Here is a 17,030-nt window from a genome sequence, read left to right as displayed (position 1 = left end):
TTGCTGTATGATTAACAGGAACAAAAGGACCGTTTGCCTAAAGATTTAATTATCAGTGTGTTCCAAGCTTCTTGGAGTTTCTACTCTTTCAAGGTGTTCAGGATAAAAGATCAAAGCTGGTACCAAAGGGATTTTTAACTTACTAAAAAAAGCAGGAGATGGGTGGAAAAGAAGATTTATTCTTTTTTCAGGACCCATGACATTGAGGTAGTTCTGTCCATGTTGTCCCCTGCTTTACTTTTTTTATCAGTGTTTTTCTTTCACGACCTAGGTCTTGAAGTTACTTTCAGTTATGATATCCTTTACCAATCCTTCTTCTTTATATCTTTATGTCAGCAGAATTTTCTGCTTGTTGATTTTTCTTCCAGTTTTTTAGCCACACGTTCCTTGTCACATGGCTACATTTTGTAGCCAAATTAATCACATACTATTCTTCCTCCTTTTCACTTTGTAGTCAGTTTATAATTTGAGTTCATAACATTAAGTTCTTAAATTCATATAATCTGAGTTCATAACCAAGGGCTGCCATAGGGATTGCACATAAGAGGCTGAACTGCTCTTAGGTGTGGTTGGGACAGTGAATCATTTCTATTTTCATCCGTATAATCTAGTCTGTCTACAGTAATGACACTTGAATTCTTAGCTCCTGGGATAAGCTGAGGCAGACACTTCACTGTCAGACATGGGCAGCAGATTTAGCATTAGATGTGTTCCTAGTTCCTTGTAATTACAACTTTAACAGGACAGCTCCACTCTGAGTTCAGATTAACGCTTTTAAATAATGGTCTAGTAGATATCCTAGGTTTTTAATTCACTCAAGTACTCCAGGGTTTCTGGAAGGACTGTGTTACACTGTTTTTCTGTTACAGACTCAGAATCCTTACATCAATTGACAATATTTCTAAATAATTTTGAAACTACTTAAGCTCTTCCAGTTTGCTAAATTTCCATGATATCTGTTAAGAGCATTTTCTTTCTGATTTTGTTCATACTTACATTAGCACTTTATTTTTTATTTCTTGGATTTTGTTATGGTAGCCTAATAGAGCACAGCTAGCTTTTCCTGCCTTTTGTGTTCCCACTGACAGATTTTTTTTCCACCTAGAGAAAGCTAGAGAAATTTGCTGAAAAAGTAGGTCTTTTTTATCTTTCTAGCCTGTTTCTGAGAAAGTGACAAGCTTTCTGCAGAATTTGTCAGTTTTTCCTTTTCTCCTTCCTGTTAATGCTGGAATGCAAGCCAGTATAATAGAAATTTGAAAGTATATGAAAGTCCAGGAATAGTCAGGCCTTGATTAAAATCATGGACATGGACAACTGGATACAGAAAAGATACTCAAATTAGTGTTCCCACAGTAAGTGAGCAGAGAGAACAGCTGTGTTAATCTTCTGTGACATTTGTTCAAACAGTTTCTAGAGTCATCTAGAACTTAGAATCTCTTCTTAGTTCATTGAACTTTTTTCTTTCTTTTCATTACTATCTTGATAGGCTAAATTCAGATTCACACCCTTAAGGAGAGGTATTTCTAAACTTCAGAAGCAAGAATCTTAAATCCAATAGGCTTGAGTCCCTTGAAAACCTATGCAGTGCTTCCAGAATATTTCTGTAAAACAAGCACATCTTTGTCTACCTGATTTGTTTTTTTAAAAAAAAATTCTATTTGTTCAGGAAGAGGTAGGAATGGGATAGATCTTTAAATATCAAAAGTTATTATCTTTTAAAATTTTGCAAACTCTAACTCCTATTTATTTTGTTTCTGAGAAATGTAATTTTTCTTTCCCAGAAAATTCAGTTACATAGCTTTACACATTTTGATCTGAGTTTATAGATCTCCAAATGCCTCTTGCATCTTACATTGATGATCCTTTGGAAAACAGTGACTTAATTTCAGTCTCTTACAGTCGATTTTGGAAAGCACTTAGTGTTCAGTAGTACTTGCTAAGTAATAGAATTACTGATTCCTTGAATTCTGTTAAATTAGGTGGCCATTCAGTACCATATTGGTTTTGTCATTTTTATCTTTCTATAACTTTATTTATTTTGCTCTTGCTTAGATTTCTTTTACTGTTCTTTTGGGGCTTGGAAATTTAAAGGAGGTATCAGAAAATTGAGTTTTCTTCTTGAACAGAACAGATTTGTTAAAATTTCTCTTTCCTAAGCTGTAGTTTCATCATTCTACATCCTTATGCTACACAAGTAAATCAGAATTACTAAAGAAGTGTCAAATTGCTTGCTTAGCAGCAGCTTTAACAGGTCATCTAGTGCTGCAGGGATTGACAGAAGAATGTCTGATATCATGGGTAGCTCTTAAAATGAGGGGAAAAGAACCATCTCAAGATTCAGCAGCCTTTATACGCTAAAACTTAATTCTGATGCTAGCTTTAATTATCCTTTGTTCATATTAATCACATTCATATACTGCCTACACTGGATGCACAGAACAGATTATTCACTTAGCAGCTCACTTGTAGGTATTCAAAACTAATACCACCTCGAAGTTTCGTTTCTTTTTACTAACTAGGTTTTTCAGTATTCTGAAGTCTTACTTTCTAGAGCATTCTTGACTGCTGTTCTATGAATTTTCACTAGTAGTCCAAGTAAATAATGACTTAGAACAGTGTAGTATGGAATTAAATTAACCCTGGTTTAGGTTATGGGTTTTGTGATTCTGTAGTATTTTGGCTTATCCATTTATGGAAATAGTCTTGCTGTAATAGTCAGTTTCTAGAGGTTTTCTTATATCAAGTGATCTACGAAGCAAATCTGGACTTTGTTCTTTAAATTCTTCTCATGAGCTGGAGTTTCAAGAGAATCAGGTCTATTAATCTTCTGAAGTCTTACTCTGTTAGCTGGTCTGTTTCTGGATTTTTAAGTAATGGACTTGTCTAAATGACTGAATCCAAGAAACAAAAATTCCATTTTTCTGACTAGTTACATCTGTCTGGAAAAATATTAGGAAAGTTTAATTGGTATATTTTGCATTACCATCTATTTTTGTCACTCCTGGCCTTCTTATCTCCACTTTTATGCTCTTCCTCATGAAGTTATCCTAAATTGTTAAGCACAAGACATCCTGTGTATTTGTGTAAATGCATGTGATACAGCACTTTTTCAAATTAAACCTCTGCATATCCTACCGGATTTCATTCCTAACCTCCTTGATGCGCTAGAATATGAAAAATCCAGTGCCATTCTCTTGTGCACAGAAAAGTCTTGGTTGAAATTACCAAAGCAAGTCCCAGTACTTATGATGTCACACACTTTGAAATGAGAAACAAACCAGAAACAAAAGTATAAGCAAAGCATAACTAAGTATAGCATCTTTTTCTACCTTTTACTATATATGTATATATTTTGTTGTTAGGAAAAATAGTGTTGTTGTTGTTACCTTAGAAACCAGAATGCCATGGACAATTGCCAAGTCATGTTAAGTTTGTTTTGAGTATTTGATCTTTTGCTCAAGTTAAAGCAATAGATTGCAGAATAAGCTGCAGAAGATGATAAAATACAGCACTTAAATTAGTCTGAAGTTAATGTAAAGATCAGCTACTTCAGACTGTTTTAGAATAAAGCATTTTGAGAAGTTTAAATAGGAAGATGGTTTAAGGCACATAGTATATTGATTTTATTTAAAAGTGTATTGTCTCCCAAATTTTGCTTAGAAGTGAGATATATGTGCAAAAAGATAAGATAGTTATAAAACTAAGATTGATAACTAATTTCTTAATTGAAAATTTGCTAAGTGTATGTTTTCTCTCATCACCAGCAGATAGATAGTCAGTAAGGGCAGCAGCAGCAGCCAGCTAGCTTGATGAATGAGTGTAATCCAGTTTCTTTGTATTGTACAGCTTGAGAAATGCCAGTGGCCTGACAGCAGCAGACCTTGCACATACCCAGGGCTTCCAAGAATGTGCCCAGTTTCTCTTGAACCTCCAGAACTGTCACCTGAATCGTTTCTATAGCAATGGCACCTTAAATGGGGTTCATCAGAATGCAGGTCCCAATCCATTCAGTGGTGGGACAAGTCGAAAGAGATCCTTTGAAGATACGGAGTCTGCTGGAGTAAAGAAGGCTAGAACAGAAGGTGAGATCCCAGAGGTAAAAGGGATGGGGTGATACTGTTGCTGAGAGAGGAAAATAAAGGTTTTAAAGTCTTTTGGATGTTGAGTATTATTGACAATCTCACATATCTAAATTACATACTAATACAGGAAGCATATTAATACAGTTATTCCGTGCCACAAAATTCCAGTTCTTCCTATAACTTCATCTTGGCGTGTTCAGAACTTTCTATTTCCAGAGAGTGCTAAAGCTTCATGATGCTGAGATATTATGCAGAGGAGTAGGAGCTAAATTAGCTTCTACTCCATCCTCAGTTTCTTCAGCTTCAGGAGGGCCAAGTGACATTCCATTGATTCACAGAGATGGCTGGATGTTCTCATGGTAATTTTCCATTCAGGGATTAATTCACAGTTCAAAAACTGCTACTTAAGGTGGATGGAAGAAATTGAATGCTGAAGGCTTTCGCAAATCAAGAGGGGTTATGTCTGTAAATTAACATACCCTAAGTTTCCAGGATTGTTTTCCAAAGGGGTACTGCTATCTTACACAGGGATGTAAGACCAGAATGAATCTTAAGGTTTCCTATCCAGCCTTGTATGTCAAGGGTACTGCTGCTTTGACAGCAATGATAGAATAGTACAACCTAAAGATATTTTTTGGTAACTCTGTGTAGAAATGTTTCTCTAGAAACACTTTGAGTAACATGATTGAGGACAATTGCCTCTTCCGTTCTATTGGTCATCCCACTAAAGTCTGACTGAAAACAAGGGAGTAATTCTGCACTTAAACCTCCTTTTTCCTTGTGATGCTAAAGGATGTTTTTCTTTAGTGTCAGGAAAAGGGCTTCATGCCTTCATTGAAAATGCTTTATTCAGTTAAAGTTCATGTTCTAACATAAGTGACTTTCAATGAGCCAAAGAGAAAGGGTTTAAACAGTGCTTAATTCCAGATAGCAAGGGTGGAATGGAGACCTAAATCATGTTTCTAAGTATGACATAGGCAACATAAATCACATCAATATCAACACTACAATTTGTTCAGTACTTGCTGTCCAAACACCACCTATACATACCAGGATCAGAGACTTTAACTGGATACTTCATGGCCAATCATAAACAGAATACGTTGCTTCACATAGCTGGTCTAAATGATAAATTTCATTATGGAGAAGAGTTGCTGTGCAATTAAATAAAAGACTTCAGAAATAAAAATTTCCTAAGTAGCTAAATAGAATAGGAAAACTTGCCCAGTACACAAGTGTCTATAACAACTGCAGAAAGATGTTTTCAGTCCATTGATCTGCTACCAACAGGCTCTGCTTGAAGTCAAGGTGACTTACCTTGCATTTTGAAGAGCTGCTCCATCTGAGTGTTCCTAAGCAGCTGTCTCTTTCAGAATATGCCCCAGACTAGTTAATAGGCAGCATTTCCCCACAGTGTGGGGAAATGGCATTGTATCTGCATTATCTTTCACTGTACAGAGTTGGTCCAGTACCTAAGTTAGATTGAGCAAATAAACACAGTGCTTGAAGTGAACAAGTGCTCCTGAGCAATTACAGAAATGTTGGAAAGGCAATCCGAATCATTTTTTAAACTATGAACAATAAGAATTTTTAAGACCTTCACAAATAACTGCAAAAGCTTTGGTGCTTTTGCTTGAAGGTTTTTGGAGTAACTAAGAGATGCATTGCAGCTGTGGGAGCTGCAGTTTCTAATCTGACATGTTTGCCCTCAAAGACATCAAGCATCAGTAAAAACTATTGCATCAATGTAAAAAGTCTCTTGCACTGAGAATGAGTCAGTGTTCCTGAGGCATTTTGGTAAACAACAGAGCTGAGCAATGAGTTATCAGTACATCTTTGTGCTTAGCTGGCTTTTTTACAGAACAAGCCCAATTTTGTGTTAATTTTAAATCCTTACTAAAATCACACTGGTCTTTTGTCCTTTAAAGATTATTTGCACAGGAGATTCCAGATGTTCAGAGAGTGAAGCCAGCCTGTATTTTCAGGGAAAAGTCATGTTTTGATGGCCATACCATCAAATCACTGCTTTGAAACTACTTGCTGGGACAGCATATGTCCCTTACAAGAACCTGTAAGCAGTGGAGTTGAGAGAAGATAAATTCTTAAGGTGTGCTTTGCCCTGGAATAACTAAACTGGGCAGTGGATGGGGTTTACTTGTAATTGTTTATATGCACACAGGTGTATCTGCTAGCAGGTGCATAGTATTAAAAAAAGCCTTAAATGTCAAAATTAGGTAATGCTGATACGTGATAACACTGTGATAGAAACTAATTACTCAAGGGTAATTAACAGAAGTAAATTGGTGACCACTTTCAGAATATATGCCAAATAATTTCTAATTTTTACTTAGAAACATAAAACTGGATTTTATGCCCATTTTTCTGGAATCAGTTCCAGGAATTTCATCCTGCTTCCTAGGAAGGTCAGCAGAGGATGGTGCACAGGTTCAAAGATGCTGATGATGCACACTGGGCCAACTGGTCACACAGCTGTGTCATCCTGGCCCCTGTAGTCCAGCCCTCAGCAGGTTGCCTTGTGCTCTGTGATGGGTGTGCTGCTTACAACCAGTGTCTTGGTGTCACGAGTCTCAGCACATGCTTTAGGTGTTCTGTGTGAGGTGTGATGGAGGCCATTCCTGAAACTGGACCCTGGAATTGGCCAACGTGAAACTGCACTTAGATATTACTCAAGATGATTTTAAAAAGTTCCATCCTGATTTAGGGTAATTTGAAGCCTTCTGATCCAAGGGCCGTGACGTCATTTAAGCCCTCAGTGATCTGCTTGGCCCTGGAACACTTCAGGGCTTAAGGTTCTTTAAAAATGAGTGGTTTATGAAAATTTTGGTTGTGCCCAAGGTAATGGAAGCTGAATTGAAATCTGCCAAAACAGGCATTTATAACATAATATTAAGAGTGTGTGCAGTGAGTGTAGAGAAGTGTGTTAATGTCAGTGTTTGAGCAGGGCAGGGCCTGCTGGGATAGTAGTGGAGCAGTGCTCTGGGTAGGTACAAGAAGTAGTAGTGAAGTCAAGCCCCTCTTGCTTATTAAAGCATTCCCCCCAGCAGTCTAACCACTTGGCAGCTTCTGTCAGAAGACAGTTCTGCTTATTCAGCTCTTGAAGAGATCCCTGGAGCAGTTGGTGTGGATATGGGTGGATTACTGGGACCTGGCCCTTGGAAGTGAAAAAGGAAGCAGTCTAAACTGACAATAGACAAATATGTTTTGGGCACATCTCCTGTAAAGCCTAGATAGAAGTAGCTTAAATTTCTCTCCAACTTTTTGTACATCAGACCAGTAACTTCAATATGTAAGTGCAAAGTCTAATAGGTACCCTGGTAATTCTGTTTTGCTTTAATAATCAAAAGTTCTCATCTTTTTGTTGGCTGAGTTTTCAAGTGGGCACTAATGACTAAACATGACCTTTTTTTTTTCAGCTTACAGCTTTGATGGCTTAATACCAATGATGAATGGAGGAGCTGAGGACGATGCTGACAATATGCACGTTGATAGAGAGTTTGCTGTTGTATCAGGTGGGAGTGGACAGTTTGCTGTTAACTACAACAACATTCAAATGGTTGAAGACACCAAACAACAGGAGAGTACTTCTGTTGGACCAAAAGAAATTGAAATATACACTGTTTCTGCAATGCAAACTCCTTGTCGTTGCAAGAATCAATATGCTTTTTATTTTTAATTTAAGTATAAAAGTTAGTCCTTTATTTTTGCACATTGTTGTCTGGAGTCTTGAAAACTATTGTATTGCTGTAACACCCATTATATTGGGGGTTTAGTAGGTATCAAAAATTAGCTGTTTCATGCTATGTATTGTAATGGTGAAAGAGAAGGTTTATTAGTAATTTCTTAATATTTCAGGTAAACAGAAGTCCACGATGGCTGTTTCACTTTTAACCTGAGGCTTGTATTACGTTGTGCCTTGCTTCTAGTTGCTAAAATTTTGAGTTAAAGGAAATTCAGAAATAAGTTAAATTACTTGTTTAATTTTGATTGAGTATATAGTAATAAGACTTGATAGGGAAACATATCCTAGCTTTGAAAATAACATGTTGTGACAAAACAATATTCAAAATAGTACAATAAATATTATAGAGAGTAGTCTAGACATACACCCTGTGTTCAGAACTTGCTCAGACACAATGGCATAAGTGCAGGATCCTGCTGTGGGGTTTCTTATGTAAATAGAAGACCAGACATCACAGGTTTAATCTACTATTTGGAACTAGATGACCTGGGAAAACAGATTTTGTTTTTTGTACCAATCGTCATGAAACAATCAAAATGTTACTAGGATTGGTCAGTATTAATGCTCTAGATTTTTTTAAGGGCTGCTTAATCAAGATGCTTGTGGTAACAGGATGTGTCTAGAGTTTGATTAAATCTGCCTTGGGTCAGCCTTTTTTGCACTTTGTAGGTTAAGACATGGAGTTACTACAATAGTGCATTATTGCATTCAGAAATTAATTTCCTATTTATCATTTTTTTCTGCCAAAAATATGTTCGTGCTTTGTACCACAGATCCAATTCAACAAAGGGAATGATAAATAATAGATATTTTAATATATTAGGAATAAATATATATACATATATATAGTCAATACTTTAAAAGTAGACTATATTTTCCAGTGATAATTACTAAGTGTTCTTATTTATGTAAAAATTAGTTTCTTTCATAAATATACTCTATTACTGTATTACTATAGGTGCTCATTTTTAACCAATAATAACATTCTATAATTATCACTAGAACTATTCATTACCTACTTTTGCATATTAACTAATAGAAGTGCCAGATTTATTAAATTTGATTTGGCAAAACCAGCCTATAACGGTTTCTTCTGAAACAGTTAAAATTTTGCACTTTTCAGTTAATAAACACTATATGAAACTCCTTCTGTGCGTTTTCATCACTGAAGTACTAACTTTGATGTCTTGATGGGTTTGTGGGGTTTTTTTCCACTTTTAATGAGAATTCATGGTTAGTGAGTTTGGCTGATGTGGTTATTTTAACTGATGTCAAGACTAAACAGGAAACTCCAGTTAGTACATGCAGGGAGTTGCAAATTGGACACATTTCTTGTGTAACTTACATGGTGTCTGTAAAGTATCAGTGTTGTAATTCATACTTCAAATAACAGCCATGCAAACTGAGAGAGAGCCAAAACTCCAGATTCTTCCTTGTCAGACAGTGGTACTCATTATCTGTCACTTAAATGGGAACCCAGTGTTTTACAAATGTGGGAAGTAGTCAACAGACTAAATTAACTGAATTAATTTGCATACATGCAGTAAATGCAATCCTGTTTTGCACATGGGTTTATGCATTCATGGAGACATAAACACATGTGCATGTATCCAGGGATAATCACAGAATGTAAAATCTTTAAATGTCACCACATAGCTCTGTAGTTGCTATGTTTGCCTTGCTCATCTTTACCAATATAGACATAAATTATATTTTAAAGGCAGAATATACCATGCATTTTTTGTGCTAGTACTTTTGAGTACCACTGCAAAAACATGCATTTCAGACAGGCTGATGAAATCTGTTGATGGAAACAAAACCTACTGTACTAATTACTAGCTTCAAAGGGGAAATTGCTTCGGAACAGTTGTCAGTAATTTTTGCATGCACATTTTTAGAATTTTGTTTCCTACTACTATTTTTTAGTCTTCTGTGCATTCTGCTGTTGCTATTGTATGGCATTTTGCATGTGGGTTGTACACATGCTATTATAAACATAGCATTAAATACAAACCTGCCCAGTATGTTATCTAGCAAGCTGCTAGAATACTTTCTGAATAAAGGAACATGGAAACTTTTTACATTAGCCCCACAATGTAACATTTCTTTATTTGACTTACTTCAGTGTGTTCTGTGTTGTGAGAGTTAAAACTAAAAAGAAAAAGAAAGCCACTGTTAAATTACAACTGAAAAATAAAACACCCTTCACCCTCTCACAGATACTCATTTTTTGTATATACGTAATCTATCATCCCAAGAGGGCATTACAGTTAAGGTGGAAAGATCCCTTTTATTCCACCCTTGAAAACACTGCCCAGAATGTTGTCTGTTGCACTTACTTCATACAGTTAAATGAAAAAAAAAAAACTAGAAGAAAAAAAAAATGAGACGTTGACGTTGTCTTTGCAAAGATTAATATAGGCATATTTTCCAAGCAAATGTGGATTTTCAAAATAAGAATTCATGCCACAAACCTACTGGTCAGATCTCATTACTTGGAACTACCTACATTGTTATAAAGAAAGGATAGATTTATTTTCAAAGCTGTGTGTGGAAACATTTTTAAGTAAGTTAAGTATAGTGGAGGCGTTTTGATGTATTTCGATTTATTCTTAATTGTTGGTGACAGGTGTATTTCTTAATGCAGATATGAATAGCAGTAGCTCCATATTGAATGCACTGACAAATGGATGTGCCATCAATGGACATTTGGATTTCACCGCCTCACAACAGCTCAGTGGGATGGATGCCAGGCGTGAGGAGTGCTTAGCATTAACACCTAACGGAGCAATTCCTGGAGTGACTTCTCCCAGTAGGCATCGAATTCATGCCAGTAACGGCACCGAGGAGCCGGAAAAAGCCATGAGTAATTCCACCGATATGTGTGGATCTCTCCACCTGAATGGAAGCCCGAGTAGCTGTGTTTCTAACCGGCCCTCATGGGTGGAAGACCCTGGAGACACTTTGCACTATGGACACTATCATGGTTTTGGGGATACTGCTGAAAGCATCCCTGAACTCAGTAGTGTTGTTGAGCATTCCAATTCTGTCAAGGTCGAACAGAGATACGACAATACTGTCCTAGGCACAATGTATTTGTACCACGGTTCCTAGATGAATGACATTTATATCAAACGCATATTGAAATTGCTACCAAATGAAACTGGGGGGACAGAATCCTCACATAGCATTAAATTTGAAGATCGCAACTTGTTGCTATTTTTACACTTTGTTTATATGAAAAGTAAACCTTTAATTTGACGGCCTTATACAATAGTTGTAGTTTGTTGCATGTATGGGGCTTATTTAGTGATAAAATAGGTGCTGTCATGATGGAATGTTTATTGTTTTAATTTTTTTATTATGGAATGTTCTGGTTTTGTATTTTTTTTCTAAGCTTGTGAACACTATCTCTCCCTTTTTAGAGCTGTTTTCCCTTTTATTAAAACAATGTTTAACTGAATTTTGTGAAGAAAATGTAACATATGTGCATCACTTAGAGGTAAAGGTTTTTCTTTCCTGTATCTTCTGCTGAAGCTGTGGTAGCAATATCAATGCCAGCTCTCACTATGCAAGGTTGAAAGTGGCAATCTTCTGGAGCTTCTCTGACTTTATAGTTTGTACATTTGTTTGGTATAGTTAGATGTTCATCTTTAAATTTTTCGAGCAAGTTGTTTAAAAGTGAGGAGACAAATTTGGAAGGAGTTGCTGTTTCACTTTCTGTAGCGTAGAAGTGCTTTTTGTTGTTGTTGGGCTCTTTGCATTACAGAGTGGGGAAGTGGGCTGCCTTTGTTTGGTCGCAGTTGGGTGTGCCTCAGGTTAGCTCTGTGGTGGGTTTCTTTGGCTTCTCTCCTTTGTATGTGTGCTTGATGTTTTACCATAGCTCACAGACTGGGGGCATGTTGGCACTGTTCTGCTTTGTATGCAGTTTAAAATTGCTGTTACTCGTTATAGAATTTGCCAAGTCAAAAAATTTTGAGTTTGACTGTCTTGGATATACATTTATTGTCTTTTTTTTTTTTTAACATAGGCTTTGAAAATGTAACGTTGTGTACTCTTTGGGCTATGCTCATGGAAAATACATTGTATTTAATGCTTAATACACAAATCAAAATTCATATAAGTGCACTATATGAGCACTAATATTATAAGTTGCTGCTTGTGTTCTAAGTGAAGAGTGGGGAAGAATATGGTAAATGAGATAAGCCCTCTGAATTGTGTTGATTTTTTTGTTCTTGTTTTGTTTAAAAAGGGACCTTTTCAAATTGGATTTAAAAAAAAATAAAGAAACATATTACATTGTATCTCAGTATTTTGTTTAGATGTTATTATTTTAGTGACAAGTTGAGAAAGCGTTAAATATTTTATAAGCCGCAATTCCCATAATTTTTCTCGGTGCTGCTGTGGAATTTCTTTTTGTCGGTATATGAGAACAGATGGGAACAGCCCAAGTTGTCCTTGACTGAATTACAGAAACACAAACTGGATATTTGGTGAATGACAAGTTGCATCAGCCTTCAGTTTAAAAAATACTGGGTTAAAATATTGCCTGTCTGTAAATAAAAAAAAAATTACAGTCTCATTCAAACATTTTTAAGCTAAATGCTTAATGCTAAATGCTTCCCTGCAGAGAAGTCAGTGTTTGAAATTGCCTTTATTTTCAGATAAAAATTCAGATGCTTTAATTTGCTGGTGTAGTGCCAGAGGAGTGCGTGCCATTGCCATTGTACTGGCACGAGACAGCAAGGCTCATTTGCTGTAGCACTTGGGTTTGGGGATCTTAAGTATTTGCCAAGTTTGCTCCACATGCTTTCTTGTACTTCAGATAAATCAAAGCCGTTCATAATAAGCGCTGCCATCTTACTTTCATGGCTGCAAACTGATCTCCAGAGAGCTTGCTCTGAGTACAACTAAGTTGGCATATGAGGGTGTAATGTTAGGTACATAATTTTAGCATGATAATATTTATACTCTGTTCATAAGGTAAGATTTTTTAAATCTGTGTACATTTGGTTTTCATTTGCTTGCTCTTCACACATTTTCACCTAAAAATACCTTGGAAGACATTGTACTTCAAATTCAAAGGAAGAACTTAGAGCTTTATTTTAAAAAGCACTTCCGTGCTTTCACGTGTGTTCATGTGTTGATAGATTACAAGGTCTGTATCTGTTGTCAGGTCCCATCGAAGCCAGTTGTTAAATTAGGATTACACGGAGAAGACAAGTGAGTGCCATATGATGTGGGTGTTCCCCAGGTGTCTTTATCTACAGTTAATGTTGCAAAGGTAGAACTCTGTGACAAGAGTATGACTCCGGCAAGAGCTGAGGTGTATCAATTTTAAAACATTAAATATAAAGATGAGAATTCAAAGACAGCATTTTTGCAGGTGCTCTTTGAGACAATATATTTACTTACTGCAAAAACCATCTAAAGTCTTGTTTTTAAATTATCCCATAAATTTTCAATAAAACATGAAATAGGGAATCACAGAACCCCAGTGCAGTTGAGGTTGGTGAATACATACCCAAGTGTGTGCTGCTGTTGTCAGCCCATACCACACTCACAGGAAAAAAACTCATGTTTACATGGAATTTTCTGGTCTTGTAATTTGAGATATGTGTGAGCAGTAAGTTATAAAAGTAATGAGCTCAGCAGATCCAGCTGTACCTCTGTGCTCAACTGGTAGGTAAAGAATTGTCAAGCACAGAATGAGTTCTGCCAGGTGCAGCTGTGTCCTTCTGTATCACAGAATCATAGGCTGGCCTGGGTTAGAAGTGACCTTAAAAATCATCTACTTCACACCTCCTGCAGTGGGCAGGTACATGTAACTATTGATGATGCAGAGGCCTAATTTTTAAATATCTTGCTGTTAAAACACAGAAGACTTTCCTGGGGTTGCTGTACTAGGTAGTCTGAGGAGCCTGTCAGAGATCACAAACCCTCCTCAGGCCCAAGTTACCAAGTCTCAGGTTCTGCTGACAGCAGTGCTGAGCCAATTGATTGAAGCTGTGCTTTGCAATTCCTCAAGAGACTGCTGGGTTTGAAACACCTGGAGTTAAAGTCTCACAAGCTTTTTGCCTGGCAAGGACAGTTGTATTGTAGGACTGTTCATACTTTTGTCCAAGTCTGGAATTTTCAAGATTTGCATCAAGGAAACATTTTTTTAGGTGTTGTTTAGTCTTACTCTTACCTTGGTTCTGGACATGGCTGTCCAAAAGCAAAGTTTTCTTTCCATCTGCAAGGTGTAACTCGATAGTACCACTGTGAATATGGAATTTGCCAACTCATATTCTCACCACCTTCATAATCTCTTTAGCTCTCAATTTTGTGTGAAATTTCAGTTTATTTCTTTCTGGCTGATGCAGATGTTTTTGCCCTAATTCCCCCTAAATGTAGCTCCTTTCATATTTTGTTTTTCAAAACCATTTGCAGAGTTTTGGCAAAAATACAAGTCAGTACAGATTCAGGCAGTATTTTGATACAGAATATTTCTGACTGAGTAGTTAAAATTAGCAACATTGGAAGAAGGGAAAGGGAAGTGTTACACTACTTCTTACGTAGTTACGGTCCTTAATATTTTTAACAATCCCTTGATTCCAAATGAAATCTAGTCTAAACTTCTAATGGTCATGAAGGAAGGCTTTCATCTAGGATGGGTATTAGGTGAAGATGAGATGCTGCTTGGCTTCAAGAGAGGTGCAAATACCTTCAAACCCTGTGAACTTTCCTGATTGCTGGTTTTGCATCTTACTGATCAAATCCTGTTCCTCGCTCTGGCTCTCATTTGGTAAGTTAGCAAAGGGCACTGTAACACAGTGTATTTTACTGCATTAAAAAACTATCATCCTCCTCCAGTCTGAGACTGAACCGCACTTTCCTCTTTATACCCAAATTACAAATCACTACAGAGCTTCTGCCAATCTGATTACAGATGTAATACATCCAAAAGAGGTGGCTCACAATACATGGAAATAAGTCCTGAGCAGGTAACACAGCTAGGTGGAAAAGGGTTCCTTGCTGTTCCACACACTAGAGCCAAGCTGTGGTTGTGTGGCCAGTCACACACACTAAACCTTGCACACCTCACCTATTTTCTGTGCTGCCACTTTCTCCCAGTCGGTGAAAAACCGCCTTTCCCCAGCACAGAACCGCCCAGTTTGTGTTTCCATGCTGACACAGGCGGTGCAGTGCATCCTTTATGAGCCCTGTCTGGAATGTGAGGCAGCAGCAGAGCTCTGGGCAGCTGGACCACTCCTCCCTTGCTGGTTCCATTACATGGGACACACACTGCAGCAAAACCTGACAGATTTTCTCCACGCTGGTTACTAACCCAGTGAAATTCTTTTAATTGTGCTTTTAGGGGCCTTTGTGAAAAAAAAAAAACAAAAACACCTTCTCTGGCACTCTAATTTTTTGGGTTTGGGGTGTTTTGTGGGGGTTTTGTTTGTTTCGTTTTTTGTTTGTTTTTGGTATTTGCCCCTAAATCCCAAGTATGCCTTCATATCAAGGTACAGCTAAAATTAATTTCTTGATGTTCCAGGGTGGAAGTTCTGGATGCAATGTTTGGGGTCAGACAGCCTGGGGATGGAGCAGTGTTGTGGATGTCCTACAGGGACAAAAAGGAATAGAAGTGGCATCTTCCTGTGCTGGACAGTGCTGTGCAGCAATTAGGCCAAAGTGGAGTGGAAGATGGTACCCTGGGAACATCCCATTTTGCTGCTGCTGCAGGACTGGGGAATGCAGATTCACAGAACCAAAATCCTTGAGACCCAGCTGAATCAGGGGGAAAAAAAAAAAAAGAGTCTTGTGTAAGCAGGATTTACTATTCCTGGCAACTGGTAACTACATTTCTGCTGCGCTGCTTAATGACTCCCAGACATTTCACACCTCTCCTTCCTTTCCCAGAGTTTCCTGTCTCATATTGGTGCCTGGTTGTTCACAGGCAAGGATCAAAAGAACCCTGGTTTAAGGCAGATGATTTATTTTTAAAGCTTATCTGGGTTTAATTTTTTTTTTTAATACAGAGCAATAATTTATAAAAGAGCCATCTACGTCACTCTGTTATGAGCATTATTAATATCCAGTTTAAAAGCTTTACCACTCTCAAAATCATACCCCACCCCCCAAAACCAATAATGAATATTTCCTGTGGTATGAGAATGAAAGCTGGGCATCATCTTTATCACCAGAAAGAGTTGATGAGTAACTTCTCTTTGCTTCCTTGAGATGGAGCTGCACATAAAGGACTTGATAACCATTTCCAAATCAGTGGGAATTAGGCTCAACTGACTGAAGTGCAGTCAGGGGAGACACACATTTGACACTGAAGCAAGTGCCCTGGCTTGATCACTAATATGAGCAGTGTTCCACAAGGGAAATATCCAAGTACTTGAAGCTGAACACAAAATTAAGTTGCATAGTCTTAATTATATTTCTTCTTGCCAGCTAGAACTGTAAGTTAAAGGAGAAAAGTAAGTTTGTCTGAGTGTCTTTTGCTGCAAAGGCAGGATGTAATCTTATTGCAGAGGAAATACCACATATTATTAGAGTTCTCCTTTTGATGTTACTGAAAGGTCAAGTGCTGTTTGTTAGTGCTAGCTGGTAGCTCAGTCTCAACCAAAGACACTTATGCTTTCCTGTGGAAACCACAAACTTCATCGTGCCTGTGGTTTTTGCCAGGTTTTGTATGGGGGAGGAGAAATTGAGGTTTGTTTCTTTTATTCTTGTTACTAAAAGGTGTTGTGAGTTGGATTGTCAGTAACATCAGCTACCTAGCTTAAAACCTGAGTTCATTCTACTTCATGTTCGACACATAGTATATACAAATATTTTCTAAAAATCAGCACCAAAAAGACAAATTATGAAAATCAGGCAGGCACACAATGTAAGAAGAACAAAGCAAAAAGTAAATGCATGATGTAGAAAAGCACTTACTTAAATGGTAGTTCTTCAATCAAGGAATTCTTCAATCATACTATAAGATGTCCAACCAGAAAATCCTATAAATTCTAGGAAGTATAAAATCCTTTAGAATTTTTTTATATACAGTACATCTAATAAAATGCCTAAGGATTTATTTATTGGACTACATGCATAATTCATATTTAAAATCTGCATTTTCAGCTGAAATTCTAGTATTGATAAATCACTGAGGTGTTTTCCATTAGCTGATGGGTTGGACACTGTTT

At 37.1% G+C, this 17,030-nt stretch overlaps 1 protein-coding gene across 2 annotated transcripts in view; it reads left to right on the top strand.

Moving 5' to 3' along the window:
* ANKRD10 (ankyrin repeat domain 10) overlaps nt 1-12,149 on the top strand; it is a 37,429-nt gene extending 25,280 nt beyond the window's left edge. The window contains exons 4-6 of one of the 2 annotated variants that reach the window (XR_004496476.1): nt 3,847-4,082; nt 7,517-7,612; nt 10,490-10,931. Coding sequence is in view for 1 of the 2 variants with exons in the window: in XM_015628399.3 (XP_015483885.1) it covers nt 3,847-4,082; nt 7,517-7,612; nt 10,490-10,956 (799 nt within the window). In the remaining variant the exon portion in view is untranslated. Of the gene's footprint in view, nt 1-3,846; nt 4,083-7,516; nt 7,613-10,489 lie in introns of both variants that reach the window. The other variant, XM_015628399.3, reaches the window with a different exon arrangement.
* The last annotated feature ends 4,881 nt before the right edge of the window (nt 12,150-17,030 follow it).

Source organism: Parus major, chromosome 1 (genome assembly GCF_001522545.3).
Source record: "Parus major isolate Abel chromosome 1, Parus_major1.1, whole genome shotgun sequence".
Taxonomy (NCBI): Eukaryota; Metazoa; Chordata; class Aves; order Passeriformes; family Paridae; genus Parus; species Parus major.
The sequence above is the reverse complement of the archived record's forward strand: the minus strand, read 5'-3'. Positions and strand labels throughout refer to the sequence as shown.